Below are 12980 nucleotides of genomic sequence, written 5' to 3' on the forward strand. Positions count from 1 at the left end.
CTGAATCCGTTTAATCTGTTCTTAATGTTCTTGTTTGTTTGTGGGGATCTTTTGTTTTGGTGGGGGCTTTTTGTTTTGTTTTTTTTTTTTCCCCTCTGACTCCCCTCAGTTGGGAGGAAGTTGGCCGATGGGGAAGTGCTGATGTGATGTGTGGAGCTATAGGGGCTCCCAGCGTGGCTGGAGCCAAACTGTTCTTACCAACAGAAGTGAAAAATGTCACTTGACTGTCTGCTTCTTCAGGTTCCTCCTGCTTTTGCTACCCCAGGAAAGGAGCAGAGCTGTTGAGAGTGGTGTCATGGCATCAAAGTGAAAGCTGTCTAGATGTATAACTGGTGGCAGACGCACCACGAGACCTGGGAATTGACCCTCTTGCTAAAGGAGGTGTCCCTTGGTTCTGTCCTCCTACTTCTTCCTGCTGTCAGAAAGAAACGGTGTATGAGTCAACTTAGGTATCCTGACTGTGGCCTTTGGGGGCATCTTTCTTCATAGCTGCACTTGAGTCATCCTAAATGCTGTTAGAGCAGGTAGAAAAATCTCTCCCCTCGGGGCAAATGTGAGGATGAGAAAGATTTGAGGTTAGTTCTGTTGGCATGACACTCCCTCTCCCACAGCTCTCACAAACTGTGCCACAGGACCCGTGTGAGCTGTGTTTCTGGTAAGGCTTCGATGGCATTGGCAACACCCAGGGCTGGAGGGGGTGACTCTCTGCAAAGCCAAGCCTTCTCAGCCGGTTTGGTCTGTGTGGGTGGTCTGATAGCCAGCAGTGAGGATGAGCAGGGGCAGCTGCTGGGTGGAGACAGCCCTGAGCAGCAAGTGCCCTAAGTGCGAAACAAACATCGTGCCGGGAAATGGGCTGCTTTGGGTTCGGGGAGATGGCAGCTGCTGGTTGCAAAGCCAGTGGGTTTTTTGTGAAGCAGCCAATGTCCCCAGACTGTGTGTTGACTAACCCCGTGATTAGAAGTGACATTGTCACTGTAGTGTTCTGCTCATAATCCTGTCAAATCTGGTAGAGCTACTGCCAAGTGGTTCATTACACCCTAGTGAAATAATGGAGAACGAGGCAAGTCTCTAAAGAAAGGCTGGGAGTGTTTTTAACAGCTTCTGAAGCTTGGTGGGAACTGCAGAATGGAGGGAGTTGGTCAGTCCCTTCTGACTGGCAACTCTCTTGACCCCTGAAAGTTTGGTGGAATGAAGACAGACCTTGCAAATTACTCTTCTGCCTTGGCCCTTTCCAGTTCTGAATCCCGGGGGAATGCTCAGCACAGCTTTTTGGCTCCCGCTTATTGTTGCGGCCTCATTCTCCTTTTGGAACTCCCAGAAGAGTTGTCCAAATGCATGCATCTTATCAGCACCGCACAAAGGGAAGGAAGAGTTCAGCAACATGGACTTTGTTTGTCTGTGTTGCCACATGCTTGTGACCTGGGGAAGGCTGGGACAGGTTGCTGCTATATTGTGCCACACTGCACCGAGCCGTGGGAGCGCTTAGAATGGGGCAGGCAGTTCTTAGCAGCAGCCAGGGGTTATCGGGGCCGGGCGGATGTTTGTGGCACCAGGGCTGTCTGTGGCAGCAGCTGTTATTGTCCGAGGCAGAGGCCGGCAGCGCGGAGGGGCACTGATTCGGACATGCCGACGCGGAAAGCTGGCACGGAGCCCCTGTGCTGACGGCAGCCCTATTGTGCTGGGGTGTTAGGAGGGCTGTGGGCATGCCAGGCTTTACAACAAAGCGTCTGGCTCCGTGGGGGCTGCTACCACGGGTGAGCTTGCTGGTCTGGATCGCAGGACCGGGGCAGTCCTAGGGATGCGCCTCTCCTCGGGACAGCCCCGTTCCCCGCACAGCCGGCCCGGCCGGGCATCCTGCGCTCGCTGGGCCCGGGCCCAGCCGGGGCTGCCCGCGGGCGGGGGGCGGCGGCATCCGGGGAGCGCTTCCTGGCGGGGGCGGAGCGGAGCGGGCGGCGGAGCCCGGCCGGGGCAGGCAGGAGACACAGGCTGGCATCGCCCAGCTCCGGAGAGCCTCTCCCGCCCGGCCGTGCGGCTCCGGCGGCATGGAGGGGCCTAGAGGTAAAGGTGTGGGGTACCGGGGGAGAGGGGGCATTGCTGGCGCTGTCACAGGCTGAGCTCGAGAGGAACCGGCTGGCGTTATCGGGTAAAGGGGGAGAGGAAATGCTGATTCCCTTTCTGGGGACATCCTTTGGGGTGCGGGGGATTACCCTGCTTCGGGTCACCACAGGTGCAGGGCTGCAGTGCAGTGGAAATCTGGGTTTTCTCTGTTGCAAGAACCCATTTGTGGTTAATGCCATCCTGAGTAGAAATGGTGAAGTGTGATGGCTCATTCGAGCCATCTGCAGAAACTGCAGTCTGCAGTTTCTGTTCTTCCTTTTTCCTGTGCTGCTCTTGTAAGTGCACTGCTCAGGCACCTCAGCCTCTGGCCTGAGTTAAATTCCTGTATCCCTTTGTTTCACATACTCTTCTCCATTAATTTCCACTCTGGCCCAAGGATGACTTCATGCGGGTTTCCTCCCTTTTCTCTCCTGCCAGGTGCTGAGAAGATGGCCTCCCCAGGAGCCCCAGGGACCCGCATGACATCCACAGTCAGCATCAACATTTCTACCCCTTCCTTCTACAACCCACAGAAGAAGTTTGCACCTGTGGTTGCCCCTAAGCCCAAGGTGAACCCCTTCAAGGCTGGGGGTGCGTCAGAGTCGTCACTGCCTCCACCTCCTGGTCCTGGTGCCCAGCGTGCTCAGATGGGGAAGGTGGGGGAGATTCCATTACCACCCGTGTCCATGCTGGCAGAAGGTAGGTCAAGGCTGGCATGGCAGATGTGAATATGCATTTCTGACTTCTCAGGGTGGGAGGTTTGTAGCTGGGCTGAATATGAGAACAGGAACATAACTGCTGTATGTAATGGATATTCTTGCTGTAGAGACTAGGAGGTTCCATAACGAGATAAATGGATTGGAAAGAGATCTCAAAAGTACAGAGTGTCTCCATTAGGAAAGGAGGGGGGAGGCTGTCCTGCACTGCACTGATGCTGGAGGAATGCAGTGGATTTTTCACAGTATTTGCTGGGTGCACAGTTGTGTAATTGCAGTCAGTTTTTGGCCAGCATGTCTGAGAGCAAGTATGTTGCAGAGAAGTTGACCCTGATAGTGATGAATCACTCTGTTGTCCTTCTTGTTGATTGGTCCCAGCTCTTAACTTAACCAATAAGCTGGTTATCTCTGACTATTCCTTCTTGTGGACTCTGCAATTGCCACTTTTGATGCTGGAAAAGAGAAGGGAGAAATAATTGTGTGAAAAAATAGTGGCAGCAACGATAAACAGGAAGTGAGACTCAGAGTTTAGTTTGTATGGCTTGTACAGTTGGTACTTTTTCCTAGTGGTTTGGGTTGGGTTTTCCTGTGTAGAGGGACTTCTTGTTTCACTGTGGTTTTCTTACTTCTTTCTTTCTTTTTTTGTATGGCTTTTTTTTGTTTCCTGCAGTGGTAGAGTGGGTTTTTTTTGTTCCTTGTTTTGTTGCTTGGTTGGTTTTGTGTCCTTTTAGATGCAGTTTAGAGGCTGGTTTTGTTACTCTGTAGTTTGAACGTTTGATCAACATGGGGCCACCAGAAATTTCTGTAGGGACCCTTTGCTAATGCTTGATACGGCCTATTTCCCCAAGGCTCTGTCAAGTAAAGGGTGTGCCTCAGGACACACATGTTCAGAGAATGCTAGCTGCTGGTTTAAATTTCTTTTCTTTCACTGTTTAACAGAGACTTGCAACACTGATATTTTCCAGGTTAGTGTGCTAAGTTGGTGGGCAGCTGACCTGATGGTAGGAAGACTGGTCCTGTGCTAGAGGAGAAGAATGATTAAGCCATTTTTCCCATTTCTGAAGTCACAAGGACATGCTAGTGCTTCTGCCTCCTAAAATTGTACCAGCTAAGTGTATTTGTTGTATGTTCTTGGCTGGAATCTTGTGTCTGTGGAAACCAAGGTCCCGTCTTAGGACTTGTCATTTTCTGCTGTAGTTGTCTGGATTAGGGGATGTGTCTGTTAGAAGGTCTCAAACTGACACAAATACTACCTGAAGCAGACAGATGGATGTTAAAAATTACTTTTCAATATACAGTATGAGTGGAGTGTTAGGTGCTGCTTGCTCTGCTTCTCCTGTTGTTAAAGTGGGCATTATGGAGTAACTAGACAGAAAATCTAGCAGAAGAGCCATTTGTCATAAGCTGCTGTGTCATCATTGAGTAAGGGCTGCCAGCAAGACAGGTGAAGTACAGATGAGCCACCAAAACTCAGTCATGAGAGAAATGCATCTGATTTGATCCTCCTCTGGTGAATATCTTCAGTACTTCTGTGCCTTTCTTATACTCTCCCCAAACAAAATGTACAGAGCTGTAGCAGTTGGACTTTGTCTTAAATGATAGGATGGCTAAGTTAGTATTGCTGTAGGAATGTTATATTTAGTATTGATTACTCTGTAAATCTGGTGTAACAACTTTGTGGGGAACTTTCTTGTCCTGTGAATAATTCATAAAACAGGCTTTTAGTGCATCTGGAACAATGTGACAACAGATCAGGGTTTTGTTTCTTATGGTTTTGATAGACCAAAAGGCAAGCATGTACAAGCTTGATCCCAAACTGTAATTTCAAAGAAAAAAAAAAAAAAACCAAAACATAGTATTACTCCCTCCCCCCAGAAGAATTTCTGCAGCACAAGAAGGCTTGCTTGGAAGAGGTGTTGCATACCAGGGCAGTTTATGCATTCCAGAGGCTAATAAGATTTTGCCTTTCATTTTCTAAAAGGGCAGTATCGTCTCCCTTAGGTTACAGATGAGAAGTCCTTATAAAGCCTGTTGACAACAGCTGGATATAAAGATGAGACAATTTGATTACTGCTGTTAAAAGTTGCACTTGGAGTAGCTGGAGTGAAAAACTTCATCTTTCACCCTACTGCTCATTGGGGCTAGCTGGGAAGAGAGGTGGGTGTCTGGAAGAAGGCATGTGGAAGTTACACCTCCTCCTCTTCGATGTTCTTTGCTTTGTGGTTGATAAGAGGATGCTTTCTTCCCTGCGTGGTGAAGGGAAGAGGATTCTCATTTATTTGTCCATGTTGTAGTAGAAAATGGTTGGTTTTGCCTGTTGGTCATCTTTGGCAAATATGAATAGGTAGAAGCAATGGGCTTTTCTAGAAAACTGAGGTGCTCTGGTGCCTTTCAGCCTGCTTAAAAAGGTTTTGGAAAATTTCTCATGTCATTATGTATATTGAGTGTGAAGACATACTAGCCTCAAAAATCAAAGTTGATTTTACCCCCCAGAAAAACAAAGGCATTTCAAAGATTCTTCATACACATAAGGGGTAATTGGTCCAGCTTGCTTTTTTTCCCCCCACTTGTTTCTTGTAGCGTTTACTATGCTGCTGTGAGATACCAGCTTATTTTTGTGTGAAAACACAGGCTCTCCAGGGTGCTGGGTTGTCCACTGGCATTCCATGTATGCTACCCTGTGTTCAGTAACCTGAGCCAGTTAGTGGCAAGAGAAGGGTGTGCTGGGGACCAAGGAGTGAGACAAGGAGCAAATGAGACAAATGAGGAAGGAATGAGACAAAGAGCATAGCAAGATATGTTTCCCAAATATACAACAACTCTGCCCAGTGACTAGTAACAGCAGCTACTGAGGACAGATTAAATGATTATGAAAAGCTTTGGACAAAGTGAAAAACAGCCTATGGAGTTCAGTTGTCCTTGATGCCTGCTGAGATCCCATTACTACAGGGAAACCAATCTGCACTCCCTGCCCAGAAGGCTGATGGAGTCCTGAGCTGCATCGAAAAGGGTGTGACCAGCAGATGGGAGAGAGATTCTGCCTCGCTGCTCCACTCTTGTGAGACCCCACTTGGAATGCTGCATCTGGCCCTGGGGTCCTCAGCACAAGAAAGACATGGACTTGTTGAAGTGAATCCAGAGGAGACCACAAAGCTGATCCTAGGGTGGGAGCACCTCTTTTAGGAAGACAGCCTGAGAGAGCTGAGGTTTTTCAGCCTAGAGAAGAGAAAGCTCTGGGGAGAAGTCATTGTGTCCTACTATCTTAAGGGGGTTATAAAAAAGAGGGGGATGGAGATTTTATGTGTACAGATAGCAAGAGGACAAGGGTTTTAAACTGAAAGAGGGCTGGTTTAGATTAGATGTCTGGAAGAAATTCTTTACTCAGAGGGTGGTGAGGCACTGGAGCAGGTTGCCCAGAGAGGTGGATGCCCCATTTCTGGAAGTGTTCAAGCTCACACTGAATGGGTGAGCATCCTGATCTAGTGAGTGGTGTCCTTGCCCATAGCAGTGAGGTGTGAACTAGATGTTCTTTAAGGTCTCTTCCATCCCAAGCCATTCTGTGATTCTGTGATCCTGCTTGCTGCAATACCCTCGAGAACCCTCCTGGTTAGAGAAATGATCTGAAGTCGCCTTTGTTCTCATTCTTCCCCACAGACCTGCCTCTGCCGCCGCCTCCTCCACCTGGGGAGGATGCAAGCTTCTCCTCAAACTGTGCATTTCCACCACCCCCACCACCCTTTGAAGAGCCTTTTCCACCAGCCCCAGATGAAGCTTTTCCTTCTCCTCCTTCTCCACCTCCTCCTCCTCCACCAATGTTTGATGAAGGACCTGTGAGCAAGGTTCCCCCCCCACAGGTGAGTGAGGTCCAAGGAAGTGTGGTTTGTGTGTGGTGCTCTGTGAGTTGGGACAGCTTCTCGCTCCTGTCTGAGCTCAGCAGCAGGAAGCCCTGAGAACCTGGGAAAGCAGGAAATGCTACCAGCCACTGGACCAGCACAGGTTAGGGTCAGCTGGCTGGGCTGCAGCTCTGAGAGGAAGGACCCGGGGTTCCCTGTGGACAGAGAGTTGAATGCAAGCCAGCATTGCTCCCTTGTGGCAGTAAAGGCCAGCCACACGCTGGGCTGCACCTGGGAGAGAAGGACAAGGACAGTGAATACTCCTCCCTTCTGTGCTGGTGAGGCTGCATCTTGGAGGACTGCATCCAGTCAGGGCTCTTCAGTATAACCACCCCTCTGGAATACTGAATGAGATGCAATCCAGTGAAAGGTCACAGAAGCCTTTGGGGTTGGAGCAGAAGAGGCTGCCAAGGCAGGGGTCTGACTGGAGTCTGCAATATCTAAAGGAGGGCTGGAGAGAAGACAGATTCTTCTTACTCGGGCACAACAAGGGACAATGGACAGAAGTTGTGGCAAGGGAAATTCCCCTTGGACAGAAGAAAACCCCGTTCCACTCCAAGGGTGGCTCATTGCTGGCACGTGTGCCTAGAAAGACTGGGGAACCTGCATCATTGGCAATGTTGTGAAATCATCTGCATGAGGCCTTGAGCAGCCTGGTGTTGCTTGGGAATTAGCCTTCCTGTGAGCAGAGTGTTGGACTACAGATGTCCAGATGTTTTTTCCCACCTAAATCTGAGAGCTTCCTTGGGCTGTGCATTTTCCCACTGTTTGTAGACCTTTGAGACTGTGTCCTCTTCGTCCTCACCAGCTTTTTATCCATTGAAAGCAAGGAGCAGATCTGTACCAAAGTCCAAAGTATCAAAATATACTATTGGAAAGAAATAATACACCCATTTCTGTGGCCGGTCCTGTAACATGCTCTGCTCCCTTTTTCCTCACGGATGGCTGTGTAGGTACGTGGCAAGATGAGCAGCGTTGATCTTGAGATTGAATCACTGTCTGTAATGTTGGATGACATGGAGAAGAATGACCCCTTCAAATCCCGGGTGAGCTGTCCAGAGTGTTGCAGGTGGAAGAGGAGGTGGCTGGTTTGCTGAACAGAGGTAGTGAGAAAGGTGCTACTGAAGATTAAAATATGTGGATAAACCATAGTATGGAGGTGTTGGTGAAGGACTGGAAAACGTGGGTCTTGCAACTTGTCAGTACTGCTAAACATGTCATTGTGGAAACCCCTTGTGTCCTGGGTCTGGGATAGCTGCTGGCTGATTCACTGCTATAGATGGCATATTTTCTTTCCCACCTTGCTGATACCTGCCTGTTTTCTCTCTGCTGCTTCTCTTTACAGATAACTCCGGGATCCACAGGTTCTCTGGAGAAACCATTGGCCCCAAAAGCCCCTGTGGAAATACCGTCTGCACCCAAAGATGCTCCTCCTTCCTTTCCTTCCAAGTTCACACCAAAGCCAAGTGGAAGCTCATCTTTCAAGCCCCCTGGGGTGGATTTGAACCCCACCCCAACCCCATGGGCAGCCCCACAGCAACGTAAAGAGCCCCAAGCACCAGTCCCTCCACCCCCTTCTCTCCCTTCTGCTCAGCCTATCCCTAAATTCACCCCATCTGCTGTTGCTGGCTCTCCTAAGTCTGTGTCCAAATCAGGTGACAATGTTCCAATGGCTCCCTCAAATTCTACAAGATACCCTACCTCCCTTCAGACTCAGTTCACAGCCCCTTCACCTTCAGGCCCCTCCTCTCGACCACAGCCCCCCAATTTCACCTATGCTCAGCAGAGGGAAAGACCCCAAGTGCAGGAGAAGCCACGCCCAACAGAACAGCCTGCTGCGGCAAGAGACACGGTGAGGGAAAGAGCCCTGGGACTGGTGTCTTTGGGCAGGCACACTGGGAGTGAAAGTGGGAGGATGAGGGTGGATCTGCCCAGGCCGTAGGGAGGCTGTTACCCCTCTAAAGGAGAGATGTAACTATAGAGATTGTAGTGCAGAGGGAGAGGACTTCATGTGAAGGTGGGAAGAATCAAGCACAGTGGATGGCAGATTGTTCCTAGAGGTGAACAGAGAGGACCTGTAAAGGCTGGGGAAAGAGGTTAGTTAGGGACAAGGTGGGAGGGAGTCTGTCTTTTGGGATTTAATGTTTCCTCTTCCTGCAGCATAGACCCACAGGTTCCAGTGCAGATCCACCTAGGGGGAATTCCTGTCTGACAATGAAGGAGGTAGAAGAGCTGGAGAAGTTGACCCAGAGACTAATGAAGGATATGGAGCATCCACCCCCAGCAGAGGCTGCAACTTCTGGTGCGTGCTTTCAATGGATAGAAGTAGGATCAAGACTGTGATGGGTTTTCATCTCTCCTGATCCCTTTCCTCTTCCATTGACAGAGCTCTGTGGCTTCTGCCGGAAGCCCCTGTCACGAACCCAGCCAGCTGTGAGGGCCCTGGACCGCCTCTTTCACGTGGAATGCTTCACCTGTTTCAAATGTGAAAAGCAGCTGCAGGGGCAGCAGTTCTACAATGTGGATGAGAAGCCCTTCTGCGAGGACTGCTATGCTGTGAGTCACTGGGGTGAAAGCTGCTGGAGAGAACTGAGCTCGCTGTGGTTGTTCTCTCTTGCTTTCCCTTCCTCCTTCCGTCTTTGCTTTCTGTGGTGTAGCCTCACAGAGGTGGATTCATGTGTCTTACTTGTTTTCTTTGGGCCTAGAGCACCTTGGAAAAGTGCAGTGTCTGCAAGCAGACCATCACAGACCGGATGCTGAAGGCCACTGGTAACTCATACCATCCCCAGTGCTTCACCTGCGTGATGTGCCATACCCCCCTGGAGGGGACCTCTTTCATTGTGGACCAGTCCAACCAACCTCACTGTGTGGATGACTACCACAGGTATGGAGAGAGCACGTGCATGTGGTGTATGAGAGAGGGCAGATTCCTTCACACCTGCTTCTCTTTGCTGCAGCATGGGGTTGGGTTGCCCATGTCGTCTGTCAGACATGAAGTTAAAAATGAGTCAGCAAAGTATGAAGATGTCTTTCCACCTAAACATTTGTTATTCCTCTGCTGCTAATGCCACTGAACAGCACTGAGAAGCCTCCCTTGAGTGTCACCGTGGTGGTCATGGTCTCCTCCATGGTTCTGTGTTGCAGGAAGTATGCACCACGTTGCTCAGTCTGTAGTGAACCTATTATGCCAGAGCCTGGAAAGGATGAGACAGTGCGTGTTGTTGCACTGGAGAAAAATTTCCACATGAAATGTTACAAGTGTGAGGTAAGCCTGGTGGCCCCATTCCTCCCATGTTTCCTGTGCCCATCAGCAGCAACTGGACACCTTTGTTGTCTAGGCTGACCAAACACTGAAGTTGTTTTGAAGGAATCTGGAGTGTTTTTGAAGCATGTTCAGAAAAAGATTAGACATTCACAGGCATGAATACAGGGACTGTGCAGGGTTGTTGCATTCCCTAACACCCCAATGCATCAGGTGTTTTATAGGAGGGGAACTTGATGGGATTGCTCTCCCCTCAAAACAGCATCTCCCATTAGCACAGAGCAGTGGGCTGTGAGCGATTGTCCTGACCCTGTGGGGGCATTTCTTATGTCCTTGAATGCCTTCACCCTGTTCTTGGCCGTCACTGAGCTTCCTCTTCTTTTCCTGTTTAGGACTGTGGGAAGCCCTTGTCCATTGAAGCAGACGAGAATGGGTGCTTTCCTCTGGATGGGCACGTGCTGTGTATCAAGTGTCACACCGTCCGTGCAAAAACAGCGCGCTGAGGAGCTCGGAGGGGGCATTCCCTCAAGACCCCTGCACTCAGTACTCCTCCCCTCCCTGCAATTGTCCTGCCCCTCTGCCTGACAAGGCGGACTGCTACCAATGGAGACTATGCCAGCACAGTTTTTCACTCATGTAGGATTCACTGCTCCTAAACTTCACTCTGCACACCCACCAAGAAAGGACCTCTTCTGCCACTGCTTCCTGGCCACAGCATATTCCAGGCTGGGGGCTGTGATCAAGGTGAGTGCACAATCGCTGTTCCCTCAAGACTCTGGAGGAGAAGGATCAGCCCTCCACCACCGCCTGGTGGAAGAAGCAAGAAGGGCCTGGTGGCAGGTGCTGGGAAGGGCTGAGAGCATTCTTCAGTTCCATGGAGCCAAGAATGATTATTTGACTTGAGAAGGTGGAAGCCTGCATCTCGGCACCACTTCTGTCTTTTATTTTATATCTAGTGACACCTCATTATCAGGATGTCTTCCTCTGCCTGTTCCCTTACCTGGGTTAGAGTGTGGAGGCATATAGTAGTGGGAATCTGTTACTGTTGCTGGAAAAAGCTAACCTGCTCTAGCTTTTCTGTCTCTAATGGATTTTACTGGTTAACTGTCTTGTCTTCTTTTCCCTTAGCCAGATTAAACTGGCAGTGTTTGAAATACTACTCTGTTTCTGAGTTTGGAAACTTTTTAAAAAAAAAATCTTCTTCCCCTTCCCAAAATGAATTGTTTCCCAGTGTGGTTTCTGGACAGCCAGGCTGGGAACCAGAGTAGCAAAGCAGTCCAAAGAATGCACGTTTACAAATAGAGACCGTCAGAAGGACGGGCAGCACATGGTGAGGAGGCGTCTCAGTGCGTGGATGAGGATTCAGCAGACTGAGGAATGTCTCCTGTTCCAGTAGGGTTTCTTTCACTGCTGTCAGTGAAAGCCGCAGTGTAATTTGTAATTGCAATGTACTGTCTGGCTCTGAGCGTTACTGCATCGAGCCCCATTTCCTGGACTAGAAACTGTCTCAAACTGAACAAACATTTTGAATAACAGCACTGTCCAACCACTGTTTGCATTCAATAAAATGTGTGGGTTTTTTCCATTAACCTGTGTCTGCTGTGTTTGTTCAGCCACCCATGGGAGTTGCTGTCTTTGGCAGTAGAACTGCCATTGCACAGCTTTTTTATGCATTGCCAAATGTATATAAGGCTATTCCACCCAGCCTCCAGAGAGCAGGAGTCTGAACATGGCCTTTCTCTCTCCACCTCTTGGTCTCCTTTCCAGACTTCTATTTTTCTGTACCTGAAGAGTAGCTCTCATTTAAAACAGTGCAAGACTACAGTTCAGTACAGCAATATTGTAGTCTGCTTTACGTATCACTCAGAGGTGGGTATTCCAGTGAGATGGAAGTGGATTGTAATAAAAGTGCACTTTGTTTGCTTTGTCCCTAACTATTGCCTCTCAGAAAGTGTTTGTGCTTGATGTTCATGGTTATAAGCATGGTATTGTGATGGACACTGCAGGTGAAACTTCTTTTGTGGTAAGCACCAATGTTTCTACACTTCAGAGACCTGAAACCTACTCTTGATCTCTTGCCAGTTTGGGGAAGATCTTTAATGACTCCTTGTAAATTGATCCAGTAAATGTCTTATGTTTTCTATAGAATGAGTAGAGAATAAATCATCCATTTATTTTTCTTACTGTAGTTGTTGCTAGTTTGTAGGCATTGTTGTGAGAGGTTGTTTCTAGACCATGTTATCAAAAGTTTGTGCCCACAAACACCAAGGAGTGCAGGGAAGAACAATGCTGGGATAGAGAAGCCGTAATTCTGCTCCTCCCAGAACTATCAGAGGACCACAGCCTTGGTGTCTGTGCATACTTCTCTCTGTAGGAGACCTATCCACTGGAGTGAATAGGACAGGGATTACCTTGTGGGTTAAAGGGACGTTTCCCCTCTGAGGGGCATGGGATATGTAGGGGGGAGATCAAAGGCAGAAAACAGGAGTGATCAAGGATGGGGAGTGCCATGGGGAAAAACTGACAGGAAGAAGGCACAGGAGGAGGTGGCTGCACATACACAATACACTTGTCTGGCCATGCCCTGTGTGTCATCAGTGCAATCTGTCCTGCATTCATAGTAGCGTTTTTGTTGTTCTCTGTATGGGATCTGTTCAGTGCAAGTGGATCTGAATGCCAGCAACTGGACAGACCTGAGTGCATGTATCCTGTGTGGGTGTGTATGTCCGTTATTGCCAGCAAAATCAAGTCAGAGTAGCTAGTGAGTAAGGTAGGAGTTTGTGAGCCAGGACATGGCATGGCTGTGGGTCTGGCTAAATACTGTGAAGACGTGTGGGAGTGAGCTGCTCAAGCTCTTGGGAGCCACTCATAGGTCTGGAGACCAGCTGAAAGAGTAGAGTTTGCATCTGAGTGTGAGGACACTGGGAGACCATGGAGTCCAGGAGCCAGCCGCTGGTTAGAGCCGATGTCTGAGGCTAATTCCTGGAGTGCTCCAGGGTGTGTGTGCATGTC

The 12980-nt window shown here is 49.2% G+C and overlaps 1 protein-coding gene across 9 annotated transcripts in view; it reads left to right on the plus strand.

Moving 5' to 3' along the window:
- Positions 1-11557, plus strand: part of ZYX (zyxin) — a 29570-nt gene extending 18013 nt beyond the window's left edge. For 7 of the 9 annotated variants that reach the window (XM_036406360.2, XM_054518535.1, XM_054518536.1 and 4 more), the window contains exons 2-9: positions 2536-2796; positions 6468-6667; positions 8052-8558; positions 8867-9008; positions 9093-9262; positions 9412-9590; positions 9851-9971; positions 10361-11557. In XM_036406360.2, the coding sequence (XP_036262253.1) occupies positions 2547-2796; positions 6468-6667; positions 8052-8558; positions 8867-9008; positions 9093-9262; positions 9412-9590; positions 9851-9971; positions 10361-10471 (1680 nt within the window). In that variant the 5' untranslated portion in view covers positions 2536-2546 and the 3' untranslated portion in view covers positions 10472-11557. Of the gene's footprint in view, positions 1-1954; positions 2059-2535; positions 2797-6467; positions 6668-7659; positions 7753-8051; positions 8559-8866; positions 9009-9092; positions 9263-9411; positions 9591-9850; positions 9972-10360 lie in introns of those variants that run through there. The other 2 variants (XM_036406378.1, XM_036406334.1) reach the window with 2 other exon arrangements.
- The last annotated feature ends 1423 nt before the right edge of the window (positions 11558-12980 follow it).

This window comes from Molothrus ater, chromosome 2, assembly GCF_012460135.2.
Source record: "Molothrus ater isolate BHLD 08-10-18 breed brown headed cowbird chromosome 2, BPBGC_Mater_1.1, whole genome shotgun sequence".
Taxonomy (NCBI): domain Eukaryota; kingdom Metazoa; phylum Chordata; class Aves; order Passeriformes; family Icteridae; genus Molothrus; species Molothrus ater.